The sequence below is a fragment of the Phyllostomus hastatus genome, unplaced genomic scaffold, assembly GCF_019186645.2.
Source record: "Phyllostomus hastatus isolate PE091 unplaced genomic scaffold, TTU_PhHast_1.1 phas_scaffold_216, whole genome shotgun sequence".
NCBI lineage: Eukaryota > Metazoa > Chordata > Mammalia > Chiroptera > Phyllostomidae > Phyllostomus > Phyllostomus hastatus.
The window spans coordinates 8,773,533-8,789,322 of record NW_025334018.1 but is presented as its reverse complement, the minus strand read 5'-3'; the positions used below and the strand labels follow the sequence as shown (position 1 = coordinate 8,789,322).

Sequence of the window (15,790 nt, the reverse complement as noted above, 5' to 3'; positions counted from 1 at the left end):
CACAATTTGATGTTACTTCATGTCCACTAGGATGGTGATAATCAAAAAGATGATAGTAACATCAAAAAGACGGATAGTAACATCTGTTGGCAAAAGAATGTAGAGAAACTCGGAAACCTCATACACTGTTGATTGGAATGTAAAACTGTGCAGCCACTTTGGAATATAGTCTGGTAGTTCCTGAAAAGGTTAGTTACCCTACCACTCAGTGATTCCTCTCCTACAGACATACTAGCTAATGCTATTAACCAATGAGATCAAAGCACCCCTTACAGATTATCTACTCTAATCCTTTTATGTAGACAGATGATGATACTGAGAGTCACAATCTGAATTTACCTGACTAGTAGGTAGGAATCTATACTGAACTGGAAACTTTACCCAGTTTCAATGAGTATATCCTCTGGGACTTCAGCGTTCTCTTTCAATAACCTGAAAAACTGCCCTTGGGTCAAAAGTTCCCTGTCTGGGAAAAACTCAAGCCAAATCAGTTCTCCAAAGTTAAGACAGGATTTATGCCTTAAAAATAGAGATACAGAACTCTTTTTGGAAATAGCCAGCAAATTCTTGTAAGAAAGTGTATGCAAGGGGGTGGATAAGGATTATATGAATAAGTTACAGTGCAATCATTTCTTTAAAACATATTTTAAGGTTTTAGCGGAAAGGGAAACAGACAAGTCTCCAGACCTGTGTGTGGGATGGGTGTAGCAGACTTACAGAGAGGCTCCCATGACCGTACTAAAAGGAATCCTCTGCTTAACGCCAATTCACGTCCTTAAAAGGTCACAAGGAGAGAAATTAAACTTAGAAGGAACATTTTAAGACTGTGCTGTTATAAAACTATGGGCCATGTAACTGATAAATAATGACAGTGAGGGTGGGGAGCAGAAAAGAGTCTTTTGAACTTGTCATCCCACACAGAGAACAGCATCTCTCAAGACAGCATCGTAGCTTTCTGTTTTCAGACCCTGGGAGGTGTGAGGGTGGAAAGACTAGGTGGAGAGGCACAAAGAGTAGAGCAAACGGAGAAGATGAGAAAGCACAACCAGGAATCTCCCAGGCAAGGCTGAAAGTCCTCAGGAAAGGCTTCCATGTAGAGTGATGAAAGAGGGAGGAAAAACACAGGGACACCTGAAATGGTGGGGACAAAGGCAGAAAGGTAAAAATCTGTAAGACTGCCTTCTCCCCACAACCCCTGAAAAGAAGCCTCTTAAAAAAGCAACTGGTCCTATCTGGGTCCAGCTGATTTTCTTGGAATGTATCTTCCATCCTCTGAATGAGCCCAGGGGAGCTCAATGACCCCCAAGACCAGCCCATGTATCCCCCCACCACACCACCCACCCAGGCTGCTACTCCTGCCTGCCTCCCTGGGATCTCGCTAACGCTCTCCACCTTCCTTTATAACTTTATTACCAAAGAAGTCACAGAAATGAATAAGGGTATTCAAAAGAAATAAATTCAGTACATTTAAAAAAATTGTATAATATAGGAATTCTCTTCTCTATCACATTTAATTCATTCATTTGCCAAATATTCACTGAGTCTCAATTTTGAGCCACTAAGTTGGCTACTGGGAGGGAGGGGGGAGTTAAAACTAGAGTGTCTACTGGGAAAGATGAACAAATGAACAATCTGCTGGAGGTGTACAGGTTGCCAAAAGACCCCAGAGGGTCTCTAATCCCCCAAGGGCATGGAGAATATAGAAGGCATCTCAGTGACGTAGATGCCTTTGATGCACCATAAAGAATGAGTTCTGTACAAAAAGGTGGCAAGGGTGGGGGAAGAAGGTGGTGGAAAGCTGAGGAGACGGCATAGGCAAAACTACCAAGCATGGGAAAACAGGAAACACTTCCAAGAATATTGAGTAAAATTGGACTTGGGGCCCAAGTCAAAGAAGCTAAAATAACGTACACTGAAAAGCGGTATGAGCAGATTTCTGCATCTGCTCCAGAGATACCTGCCAAGATATGACTACTCGAATGCTCAGGAGAACATTACATGCCCTGTGTGTGAGAAAGCAAGGAGGAATTCTTTCTAACAGCTTTTAAGCTCAGCAACAACAGAGCAGACACAAAAGCCACAAAATGTGCCTGAAGCATTATTTCAATGATAAGGGGAATATTATGCATAAGCACCTTGTGAAGTATAGGGCCGGGTTACAAAGGGTAAGTATTCATTGTTTGGAGAGGACGAGATCACACAGCCTTTTATAAAGTTTTTTAAAAATCACAGAGGAATAAAAAGGTGTGGGAGAAAAAGAAAAAGGGAAAGTACACTGAGGACTGTTCAATCCAGCTATGAACACAAGTCCACACAGCCAATAGATTCAAACACCTCATTGTTTTCTGATTACTTGTAAAACTTTTTTAAATGTCCACAAACACAAAATGGGCCTAATTCATTCTCTCCACACTAGCTGGCCCTAACCTAAAAATACTGGGAGTCAATGATTGAATGATTTATTTTCTAGTTTGTTCTTATGTTAAAATGATTCTGGCTGAGTGCTCCTCCTCAGGGCATCTGCTAAATAATTTATTTAATGGTAGATCTTGAAGGTCCAGATTATTAAAAGTTGCTGACCCAAGGAGAAGATGAAATATGGTTCCTTGGCTTATGTCTATTAGTTCCCTCTTGAATATATTGTTTTTTCTTCCCACTATAGAAAAATTTTACTTTCTTTGTCACACAAGATGAGTCATTTTTGCAGTTTTAATCACTTCCCCCACTCCCAAGAGCCTTACAATAATACTAAAATCAATTCACTGTAACAATAGTGCCCTTTGCAGGAAAAGAACTATAACTAAACTCTTCCAATATAATCACTAACTTATGTGGGAGTCACTGACTTTCAGAGTTAAAAAGCACTCCAAAATTCTTCTTACCCAGTATCATAGAATATAACAAAGGGAAAAGCCAGGCAAAGTCTAAGATGCATGACACCAGGAAGAAAATGGGAAGACCAAACATAGTTACATTCTCAATGCTGTGATGATATGAAACTCGGTCAGTCAATAAACATTTGTGTGCCTGTTGTGTACCCGACACTGTTTTTTAGGTGTTTGGGATATACTGCTAACAAAAACAAAGATCCTAGCTTTCACTCTGGAGAAGAGGGAGCAGAAATTTGGAAAAGACAGACAACAAACAATAGATACATGAAGTAAATTAATTATATAGTAAAAATTATACAGTAAGAAGATAAATCTTAGCCCTGGCTGGCATAGCTCAGTGGATTGAGCTCGGACTGCGAACCAAAGTGTCGCAGGTTCAATTCCCAGTCAGGGCACATGCTTGGGTTGCAGGCCATGACCCCCAGCAACAGCACATTGATGTTTCCCTCTTTCTCTCTATCTCCCTCCCTTCCCTCTCTAAAGGTAAATAAATAAAATCTTCAAAAAGATAAGTCTTAGCCCTGGCTGGCGTAGCCCAGTGGATTGAGCACAGGCTGTGAACCAAAGCATCGCAGGTTCGATTCCCAGTCAGGGCACATGCCTGGGTTGCAGGCCACGGCCCCCAGCAACCGCACATTGATGTTTCTCTCTCTCTCTCTTTCCCTCCCTTCCCTCTCTAAAAATAAATAAATAAAATCTTAAAAAAGAAGAAGATAAATCTCACAGAAAAAGAAAAGTAGATAAGGGCCAGTAGTTAAGGAGGTTTACAGTATGCTTACAATTTTAAATAGGGTGATCAGGCTAGGCCTCAATTCGAAGTGCAAAGACCTGAAATGTGGTGGGAAGAAGCCATCTGGGAGTTACAGACTACTTTCACAAGCTACTCTGCTGACTTGGTTTCTCCAGTTTTATAAGTGCAATATGGATTATTATTTTAAGTAACATTTTAGTCATTTAGAATAGTGTGGAGGGCAATAGAGGAAAGGGCAAGGAGAAAGGTACTGCATTTATCAAAAAAAGCTTTGTCAAAGAAAATCACCTTCCAGACACTATTTCCTATGTGGAAATAAAGTTAATATTTTCCAAAGTCCACTTACAAAAGAAAAAACAATGAGCATAAAATCTTACAAACTGTGTAAGTATCTATTGATTCACAGTGTTACTACATTATCTATTGTTTTGTATTCTTTTTTAGCTTCCTTCTGTACATTGTCTAAGCTAATGTCATATAGTTTATAGATCATGGGATCCTGAAAGGCAAGAACAAGTCTACCTATTTTTAAATGTCTGCAACATATCATGCATAGGCTGATATGTAATGAATGCTGGTCAGTCATAATTAGAAGTATCTCTTTTTTCTTATAACATGAGTGTACTTTTCTTTTTAACTCAAACACCTCAATGCATTTAACAAAGTTTCATACATATTCAAAGCACACTCAGGGATACAGAAGTAGTGCAGGGTGATACAGAAAGATGCAAAAGCTTTGGAAAGAATCTGCCTGAGGGAAAGACTCCGCCTGACCGTATGTCAGCTGTGCCACTTCGGGTAAATCACTTGACATCTCCAAACTTGAATTACTTCACCTGGGAAAACTTGAAAATTAATACCTGTCCCCAAGGTTTTGTGTAAATGAACTAATGAATGCAGAAGGTTCTGGCATAGTGCCTGACTCAAAAGGCATTGTATGTTAGTTTTTCTCTTCATCAAATCTCCCCCACCCCCGCACTCCCAACACACACATGCACACACACTTCATCAGTGAGTAAATAAATGTCTTGCTTTAAACTACAAGCAGAGTGTAAGAGAGAGCCAAGTTTTCCTCACTCCATCCCACTAGCCTTGGCAGCCTCTCAGCTGTGGAATCCCTGGTTATTTCCTTTCTCAAGGAGGAGATGCTATTCTGGTTTGACAGATCCTTTCCTGCACACACTCTCAGAATTCCCTAAGGTTCTTATCGTGGCTAATGGATAACAATGCAAAGACTATGGGAGTGAGTAATCACTCTCTCCTAGCTAAAAACTTCCTTTATTGACTTCTCTAACTTCCCGTCAGCATTTTGCTGCCAAATTAACCTCTTGTTCTAGGCAACTATTAAAAGCAATTCTCTTGAAGCTTAAAAACACAATTAGCCTTCAACAATAAATCACACTAACCTTTTACTACTAGCCACTCAGACTGGTAGACTTTCAGACTATTAGACTATTAGAATATTGTAAAATTAAATTGTTTACATTTCTATTTCATTCCTTAATCCTTAAAATGAAAACAGGAGTGAAGATACCTTTTAGTTATTCTTTCAGATAATGTAGACAATAGTAATATTATTCCAATAAAAGTTTATTTAGTGTTTAGAATGATAATATTATCTATTCTTCACTGAAAGAGAAACTGAAAGTGATACAATAATAGCTTACTCTTGTAGCTTCAGTTAAATAGTATGAAGTCTTCTATTGTGTGGCAGTGTCTTGGATGGCCCATAGCATAAGTGCCTAGAACATAGCTGACAGTCAATAAATTTTTACTGAATGAAATGAATAAATTACCATTTGGTTTTATACCAGGGACCAGTACATGACCTTTAATCCCCAAAAGATAAAATACACAATCCCAGTGTATGGGAACCATACCTTCAACACCAGAATCAAAGATTCCCATTCTGAAAAGGTAGCTAGAACAACTTCTTTTTGAGGCAATTCTGCTTACTTAGCACATTATTCCCCCTCAAGTTTTCCTTCTTTTGTTTTTGTACTAACGATATTTGTATAAAAACAGAATCTTTGTTGCTTAGTAATTCATCTGCTCCAGCTGCTTGTGTTCTGTTCCCAATCAAAATTCTCAGTTTTCAGCATCCTCATCATTTTTAAGGAGTTTAGTGAATTGGCCAGGCTCACTCTTTTCTCCACCTCTGCAGAACACTGGGCCCCACACTCCCATACATTGCTCATCTTTGTGTTTCTACCTTAGGATTATGTATGATTGTGCCATATATAATCACTCAGCGCTCATCATAAAGTGCTCACTGATTAACAGAGCACCAACCTCCACCCCAGTCCCAAAATTCTCTAGCTTCAAGTCAAGGCAGGGTTATCCCAAAGTCAAACAGAGTAACTGAAAAGGGTTTTGAGGCCCAGAAACCCAGCGAAAAATCACAAGGGTAAGTGGACACATTTAAGTAGACAGAAAAATGTTTTTTTTTAGAGGTAAAAGCATATAGGAAACTTGCTCACCTATTATTGTTAATTCAGTTTAAAGCACTTCATTAGTCATGCCTATTTTTCAATGTCTAATTCTCAATTGTGTTCCTTTCTATTCCATAGACTTATCTATCCCTTTCCCACAGCTGTTTCTGTAATTACTGTTTCTCCAAAAAGGATACTAAACAATTTCCTAGCCACTCATCATCATAAACCCTGACATGTTAAATTACCCCCTGCTCAGTTTATACACCACACTGGACCCATAAAACTCCTCCCTCTCTTGTAACCCACCTCACCCAAAATTCTCACTTCCCCTTTTTCTCTCTGCCCTCCCTTACTCTCCTCTCCTAGGAAGGATACTTCCTAAAGGAGCAAGAGAGCCCCATCCACCACCTTCCTTCTGTGTAGTAGGTGTATCTCCCAATCCAAGGACACTAGGGGAACTCCTTACCTGGAAGGCAGTTGCACTCAAAAGTGAAGTCACCAGTCTGCCGGCAGGTGCCTCCATTGACACAGGGGGAGGGAGCGCAGGGCACATAGGGGCTGTCACAGTGCTGGCCTGTGAAGCCCTGGGGGCACTGGCACTGATAGGAACCTGGCAGGTTGAGACAGGTACCGCCATGCTGGCATTGTCCTGGAATGTCACACTCATTGACATCAGTCTCACATTTCTGCCCTGTAAAGCCTGCGAGGCATTTGCAGGAGAATTGGTTGGCCACAGTGGTACAGGTACTTCCATTTGCACAGGGATGAGATAGGCAGGCATCAGTCCACTGGCACAGCTTACCTGGAAGAAAGATAACAGAACTTAGTACTGCCCTCAGAAATGGGAGTGGGTACCATCTTCAACCCCTACATCTCTCGACCAAAAGATGACATCAGGGGGTTACCGCATAGAGAATCCTTAAGCTCTCTGAATAAATAAAATGATATTTTCCACAACATATAGTTATTAAATAGATCTCTTAGAAGATATAAACAAGTCAACACTACTTCTTTTTCCTTTAAACACAACATACATACACACATATTCTTGGAAACATTTTATTAATTGTGGTCTTGATATAAATATTGCTTGATGTGTTTGAAGAAGATGAAGAATCTCTGGCTCCTTGTATATGAAAAAGAGACAAAACTAGAAGCAATCATAAGACTAAAAGGCTAGGAAGGTAACTTTCATGGACTCTCTTAGGAAGAAAGGTACCAGAAGAAGCAGGAAGGCTCTCACATGCTGGATACCAAGGCATGACTCCAAGGAAGCAAAGCAGAAAGAGGTAGAAAGAGAAAAAAAAAAACACTTCTATACTACTAATAAATTTGGTATTCATGTGGCTTTTTGTTGTCATTAGCTTAAGCTTTTTTTTTTTTACAGTAAAAATATGTGAGAATCTGCTGAATTTGTAATACTCTAAGTGGTTGTCAAAGTAAATACCCCATAGGGAAGCAAGTGAGAATCATGACAGCTTTTGTAAAAGAGAGGAAAGGGTGACACATGAGCACACAGAAGTGCTCTCTGCCCATCACTAAATGTCAGATCAAAGGGGAAAGGTATGATAAATGTTTGGGCACAACACATATTTCAGGGTATGAAGCAGAAAGAAAATTTTTTAAAAACTGGTATTTCTCTTCCTACTTTTTCTGCATGAGAGGTACCTACCTACAGTGGGAAGGAGATTAAAATGGTTACTTTAGATAACCATGTGTATCATCAGAGCGTTTGCCTATAGCTGAAATAGAAAGGTCCCTGAACTTGGTTTCCCATAAATGTTACATACATTTCTTCATCTAAGAAATGTTACAATGAAGAATGTTACATGTTACAATGTTTCTTCATCTAAGAGTGAAGCTTAAGCTAATAAAGTCTGACTAGGAAGGGCATAAGGCTATCACAAAACCAAAAGGGTGAACTTAACCTGTGACAGACAAAAGTCGCAGATGTGCAAACATGATCAGAACCCTGCAGAACACCAAGAAGAAATCTTTTTAATGGCAAAGGAAGAAGTTTTAATTTGGGGATCATTTCAGAGAAATCATTTTAATTATAAAGAAGGTATTGCTGTCACTTTGCCCATTCAGAATTAAACCATTTTAAATAGGCATAGCCTGCCTTTTCCTTGTGGAGCAAAACAACTCAAAACTGATAATCATGGAAGAATTACTCTCTTAACCACCAAATCTCTTCAATCACTCACAGAATCAAAGCTATCACAGTCATAGTGGAGATAATGGATCATCCTAACAATTATCTACCCCTACCATATCCTATAATGAAAAATCAAGAGCAAGAATTCCAAACTAACTGATCCAGTCTAGTTTTCTGACTATGTTTTTCATTTTTCACTTATTAGATTTACAGAATTATTGGTGTAGTTGGGGACAAAACAACAAATGGTTCTCCTTTTCTCATCTAATAGAGACTTACGGTTCATTTGGAATAAAGCTCAGACCTCCCTTTGAAGGACTCATAACCTAGTCAGATGAGAGACATGTAAAAAACTTAATTACAATAGATTGTGGTGCGTAAAATAATAGAGCATAAAGACTAACTGTCTAAAGGAATCATGACAGGGCCAGTAAGACAGAGTTCTAAAAAAAACATTGGGCAATTGCCAATTACAGAAAAGGGCATTCCCGGCAAAGGGGTGTGCAATAGCATGGAGGCAACAGGAAGTATGACACTTTCAGGAAATGATGAGAATGAAGGCATGACTAGAACTAGATGCTTCCAGGGAAGTGAAGATCTAAAAAGATGTAAGGTCTGGACTGTGAAGGACTATGGAAGCCATGGAAAAGAGTTTTCAGTTTACCCTGTGGATGACGGGAAGTCATCAGGCATTGTAAGCTGGTGAGTTTATGAAAGGATTTACATTTATAATTAAAGGTATGGCAATGTGGTAGGTGAACAAGATGGAGAGATGATAAAGACCAGTTAGAAAATGACTGCAGGAGTCCAGGTGAGAGATGACAGGGACCTCAACTGGAGAGTAGGAGAGCAAATGGAGAGAAGCAGACAGCTGAGAGGTAATTCGAAGGGTGGGTTGGGTGACTGAGTCTAAGGCGGGTAAGGACAAGTGACAGGGAGTTTCTAATTTGAAGTACTTGGAATGTAGCACTATTTATATCAACGTGTTGAGTTTGTCGTACCTGTTCAATCTCCAAAGATAATATGCAATACACAGTTGGAAATATAAGTCTGAATGTCAGGGTCAGGGTAGAGCAAAAAAGATGACTATCAGAGTCCTCAGCAACTGAGGAACACAAGGACAGTTAGTGAGATTCCCTTGGGAGAGCTGTAATAAGACTTTAAAGAAGCTTCTAAACAGAGTTCCAAGGAACACAAATATAGAATGGATGAGGACAAGGGAATGCAGAAGCAAAAGGACTAATCAGAGTTCAGAAAGTCAAAACAGCCAATATCCCAAATGTCTAGGGAGAGGAGATTTTAAGAAGCAAGTAATTAATAGCATGAACAGCTTTTCTTCTGGTGACAATGACATGATTCTGATCCCCAATTCTGACTTGTATACTTTAAGCAAATACTTCTGAGGATCTGACCCTTTTTCTTTTTCTTTCTCTTTCTCCTCTCTGAAAACTCTCAAAAGAAAGCTATAAATAGTTGTCTGGAACATTCCAGTTCCTTACCATAATGTTAAATATGTACCAGAGTTGGGGGACTCTTAAGAGCCAGATGTCAAGATTTAAAAGAAGCTGAATAGACATTTACTGACAACAGGAAAGTATGGGCCTGAGTCCCATCTGATACCTGTAAAGCCAACTTGGCAGATGCACTCATAGTCATCCTGGCTGAGCACGCGGCAGGTGCCTCCATTCTGACAGGAGGGACGTGCATAGCAGGGGTGAGTGGTGGAGTACTGGCAGTCCTCGCCTGTGAACCCCAGGGCACACTGGCATGTGGCTTTCCCCAGCATGGCCTGGGCCACACATGTCCCACCATTCTGGCAGCGGTTCTTCTCACAGGGGTCTCGATGTTGACAATATTCTCCCAAGAAGCCCTCTGGACATCTGTGTAGAAAAGAGAGAAGTCCATGAAAATACATGACTTCCTATAAATCCAAAAGCTTACAAAATAATGCAGTCCAGTCGAGAAAACACTAGACTGCGAACTGACAGGCCTGAAAGTACAACTTTATACAACTGTAAACTGCCACACTTTAGGAGCAAAAATGTTTAGAGAAATTAACCTCATACTCCCGTGTCCTTGTGAATCTAGACTGGAGACAGAATACTAGGCAGGTGATCCAGCATGGTCTGCCACAGCCAGTCAGCATGACTTTTATTTAAAGGCAAAATACAACCCTAGATTTTTTTTCATGTACATACAGACTGGCATAGTATAACAGCACCTTTTTGTGCAGCACTGTTGATACTTGTGTGTTTAAATTCATTAACTTTCTCATTTTGACTAAGCCTCTGGATAGCATTAAGACATTCACATGATAATGCATGGACTGGCCCTCTATCCTCTCCAGTTAAAAACATAAAATACTATGCGTCTTCTCTCAATTAAGCATTAAAGAATAGTAAGTTCCCCTTTTCTTTGCTCCATTGAAACATCAATTGGTCTAGATTTCTGGGTTATGTTCAGGAGGTTGAGACAGGGATAAAGAAACAAAAAGGAATGGGGAACACTTCATAGGAGCTTTTCTTTTTAACTGAAATCTGTTACAATATAAATAGTAGCAGCTTTTTTTAACCAAATTAAAAAAGCACAAAATATAACTGAAATGACATTAAAAATATCTAAGGTACCATATAGACCCAAAAGTGAAGAATGGAAAACAATTCAATAACATTCTATGACACTTTCCACATAGTATGTTGAAGAATTTTTGTATATGCCACCCCATTGATTCATAACATATACAACCATCCCAAATTGTCTGTAATATTTATGAAAATCTTCTCTAAACATCATTAAAAAGATATGGAAAGTTTCCATTCACAATGAAAAGGAACATGAAGACTTTGAGGCTAACTATAAACTTTACCACGTGGCTACACCCCCAGATATTTGGTTCAAAATATTTCTCCATTTTACTTCTTGGAGTATAGAAAACTAAACTTACAACACTGTTCCACCATTACCTCAAAGGTAACACATTTAAGCTCCTAATCTTTCTCCTCAAAACCAGCCTCTGAGAGCGGTATTGGAAGACTGGGGAGGAAGAGGTGAAGGAATTAAGAAGTACAAATTGGTAGTTACAGAACAGTCACAAATATGTAAGGTACAGCACAGGGAATATAGTCAATAATGTTGCCGGTAACTATGTATGGTACCATTTGGGTACTGGAAATACTGAGGAGAACACTATGTCTAACCACTAGGCTGTTTACCTGAAACCAATACAAAATAATATTGAAAGTAATTGAAAAGTAATAAATAATAAATAAATAAATAAATAACCTGGCTGGGGTAGGGGAGACCAGCTCCTATCAGCTTCCTTAGCCCAATCATTGTGCCCTGATGCTCCCAGTCACCCAGATCTGAAGCACTGGCATCATGGTTTACTTCTTCCTGCCTTTGCTAATCATATCCAAGACTTTTAATTAGCTATTGGTTGTCAAGGTAGTCTTTAGAGGTCATAGTTATTAAGAAAGGAAGGAGAACCAGACATTAGGGAACTAAGACAGACTATGCCGAGAAAAATTATGCAGTAGCTAAAATGGCTGAGGAGGAAACAGAGCTAGTAAGTAGCTACAGTGGTAGTGATATAACTGACCACAGCCTCCTCACCCCACAGCTGTGTACAGTAAGTGCAGCAGAGTCAGGAGCAATCAGAGCTTCGAGCACCTTCATGAGAAGGCAAAGCTAGAGATGAAGATGTAGTGAGCGGAGGGTACAGTACTCAAACCAAAGACTGGCTCAAGTTTCCAGCAAGGAGTCTGCACCTTGTATACTCAGACCTATAGGAATCCTAATGCTGAGATCTTGGACAAGGTTTTCAACCTCACTGACTATTAGTTTTCTCAGATTTTAAATAGCTGTGTAAGAATCCAATAAAATCAAGTATGTGAAAAACCTTTTATTAGAAAGTTTTGCAAATGAAAAACATTTCTTTCTCTTGGTACTTACTGAGGAAAATATGATGCATTATTTAAATCACAGCTTGATTTGATAATAGAATAGGTTATTTTCTGATTTTTTTAAGTAAGGGAGTAAAAACAGCCAATGTAGCATAGCTGAAATTAACCCTGAGCTGTATTATTAAAAGCATTTGCAATTTATTCAAGAAATCTGTTCTGGATAATGTTAAAGACTGAACCAAACAATTCTCATTCACAGGGATTCCGGTCCTGTGGACGTTAAGCCTGGCTGACAATGCTTGATTCCCCCATACTAAAATTATTCACCTTGTAAACAATGGCAAACTTTTAAATGTGGGTGGGCTTTGCCCAGCTTTGCTCCTAGCCTATTACACTATCAATACCTCTCCAACACTATTATGTGGCATCTGCTCAGAGAATGTAAACTCACTGAAATATCACCATCATAAATACATCATGAAACCATAAGGTTCCCAGGAAAACAAAAATGATATACTATAAAAAATCTGGAGCCAAACAAAAGTATGTATTGCTGAATTATCTGTTACTAGAATTTAACCTACATTGCTATTCCCTATATGGAAAAATAAATTTCAACTACATTATGCTTAAGAAACCAGTACAGGCAGAGGCTGACAAACTACATCTTGAGGGTCTACTCTGGCCCACTGCCTGCTGGGCTAAGAATAATTTTACATTTTTAAATGGTTCAGGGCCCTGGCTGATCTGATACAGTGGATTGAGTGCCAGCCTGGGGAACCAAAAGGTCACTGGTTCAATTCCCAGTCAGGGCAGATGTCCGGATTACAGGAGAGGTCCCCTGTTGAGGACATTGTTAAGAGGCAAACAGTCAATGTATCTCTTACACATCAGTGTTTCTCTCGCTCTCTTTCTCTCTCCCCTCTCTCTCTAAAAATAATTAAATAAATAAAATCTAAAAAATAAAATAAATGGTTGGAGGAAAAAATCAAAAAAAGAATGTTTCATAACATTTGAAAATTATGTAAAAATTTAAATTTCAGTGTCCATAAATAAGGTCTTATTGGAACATAGGCACATACATTTATTTCTGAATTATCTGTGGCTACTTCTGCATTACAATAATAGGGCTGAACAGCTGCAATGAGACTACATGGCCCACAAAACTACTTACTATCTGATGCAGAAAAAGTTTGTGAACTCCTGAGTAAAAGAATACATGAAGCTTAATTCTATAAATAGCATCCTACATGCTTATTAATAATGATGTTTTGATGATGAAAAAGATTGTTCTTGTATCTGTTTCCACAAAGAATATTACACTCATTCATTCATGCAACAAACATTTTGTAAGTTCCAGGCATTGTTCTAGTGCTAAGAAAATCCTTGAAGTTGTGGAGTTGAAAATTCTAGTAAGAGAAAACAAAAACAAAATGAATAAGTAAAATGTATTATTTGTGAGGTGTAGGTAAGCGCTATGAAAAAATAAAACAGGAAAGAAGGATAGGAAAAGATGAAATTAGGGACAGTAAAGGATAGATAAAAGTGAGGTATTCTGGGCTTTAAATAGGAAAACCAGAGAAGACCTCACTGAAAAGGCATATTTGAGTCAAGACCTGAATGAGGTGATGGACTACCCATGGATGTATCCGGGGGAAGTGTGTTCAGGCCAGAGGCAACAGCAAACGCAAAAACCCTAAAACAGGGAACAACCCTGGTATGTTTGAGGATTAGCGAGACCTATGCAGTTCTACCAAAGGGATTAATTAAGAAAAAGAGTAGGAGAAAGCAGATGACAGCTGTGACTGAAAGGTGGATTGTGAGGGGCCTTCAGGCCCCTGTGAGAAGGATTTAGTTTTACTCTAGTGAGATATTTAGATATGATTGATGTATAACTGACTTACTCTCCTGAAGTCCAGGCATAGATCCACATCTAATTTTTATGCCAAACTAGGCCTATTGTTGGTATAATAATGACTTAATTTATTATTTAAGATGTTCTAAAGGACTAGCCATCAGCCTCTTTCTATACCTTAAAACATGTACAACTCTTTTTTAACCTACATTTTTCACTAAGCTTCATTTTCCTTTCCCAATTCCTCTTCCTTCACAGCCAAACTTCTATAACTGTAGCCTAGTTTCACAGGTTTTTTTCCTTTCTTTTCTATCTTCTTGTTATTTGTCCCTTTTTAATAAAACTTTCAAATTACTGCCCAGAAATATATTCTAAGAGCAATCTTCCCCTTGTCAAGTTCAGTGGTCTCATCTGAGATTTCATCAAAAGGAAATTCTCTCTCCTATAGGAGGTATTGCTGGACATACCTTCCATCATTTTACTCTTTTTATATTTGGGTTCTATGACTCCCTCCATCTATCTCAAAGCTCAGTAAATGTTTAGTCTGGGTTGCTGATTCCTCTTCTCCTTCCCCATCAATCATGGCCACCTTTAAGTCTGGGCTGCCCTGCTCTGTTCTCTCATATGTATTTGTTATTGCTATTGTTCATTTGGTTTTAAACAACTACCATCATGTATTTGACTCCCAAATATGCAACGCCAGTTCCATTGTGTTCAGTTCACTAAAAATCATCTACTTACACTAATATATACTGTCAATACTTGAATTGAAACAGTTAAAAAGTGACATCATGCTCCCATGAGACTTCAAATTCTTTCATTTTTCTAAGGCTTCCATTCACAATCTCAAAAGTCACTTTTGGTTAATCTTTTTAGGTTACATATAATTTCTTACCATGTTCTGACAACTTTTGTTAACCGAATTCCTATAATATTATTCATAAATTCTGATTGTCTTAAATGCCCGAGGATATACATCTTATTGCTGGCTTGCTCCCTACTTCCATCCATCCATGGAATAATAGAACCTTGGGATTCAAGGTACCCTAAGGCAATTTTTACCTAGCGGTATAATTCTTTCTAAAATATCACTAAAAGATGATTACAAGGCTCTACCTGAATGCAAACAATTAAGCATGGTGCCTTAGAAACAGTTAGACTTTAATAAATGTTGAAATTATTGTTCCTGCTATTAAGAGTACAGACTCTAGAATCCCCAATCCCACTTCCACATTTACTCGATGAGTGATCTTGAGCAAGTTACTAAACCCTCCTTGTTGTAAAATGTATTTAATAATAATGCCTACCTCATAGGGCTTTTAAGTAATTGTAAAACACGTAGCGTGATGTCCAGCACACAGTAATCACCATGCATTTACTAAGTAAAATAAAATTACTGGCTCACTACTTCAACAAGAGAACGGCCTTCAGTGTGGGTGAATCCAATGGTGAAAAAGCTCTTTCTTCCTGATATCTTAAAATTCTGCATCCCTCCTAAGTACACGGATAAATAAAATGTGGTATATCCATACAATGAAATATTATTTGTCCATAAAAAGGAAAAAAGATATGATACATACTATGACCTGGATAAACCTTGAAGATACCATGCTAAGTGAAGTTACTTAGACACAAAAGGCCACATATTATATGACTTCATTTTTAGGAAATGTCCAGAATAGGAAAATCTACCGAGATTGCAAAAAATAGATCAGTATGGCCAGGGGCTAGGAAAAAAGGGAAATGGAGAATGGCTACTAAGAACTAGAGCATTTCTTGGGGTAGGGAGGGCATAATG

The 15,790-nt window shown here is 38.7% G+C and overlaps 1 protein-coding gene across 1 annotated transcript in view; it reads right to left on the bottom strand.

The window, feature by feature from the left end:
* Positions 1–15,790, bottom strand: part of NOTCH2 (notch receptor 2) — a 158,954-nt gene that overhangs the window by 79,098 nt on the left and 64,066 nt on the right. The window contains exons 3-4 of the mRNA XM_045817339.1: positions 9,856–10,115; positions 6,544–6,879 (exon numbers count right to left, since the gene is read on the bottom strand). Of these exons, the coding sequence (XP_045673295.1) occupies positions 6,544–6,879; positions 9,856–10,115 (596 nt within the window). The remainder of the gene's footprint in view (positions 1–6,543; positions 6,880–9,855; positions 10,116–15,790) is intronic.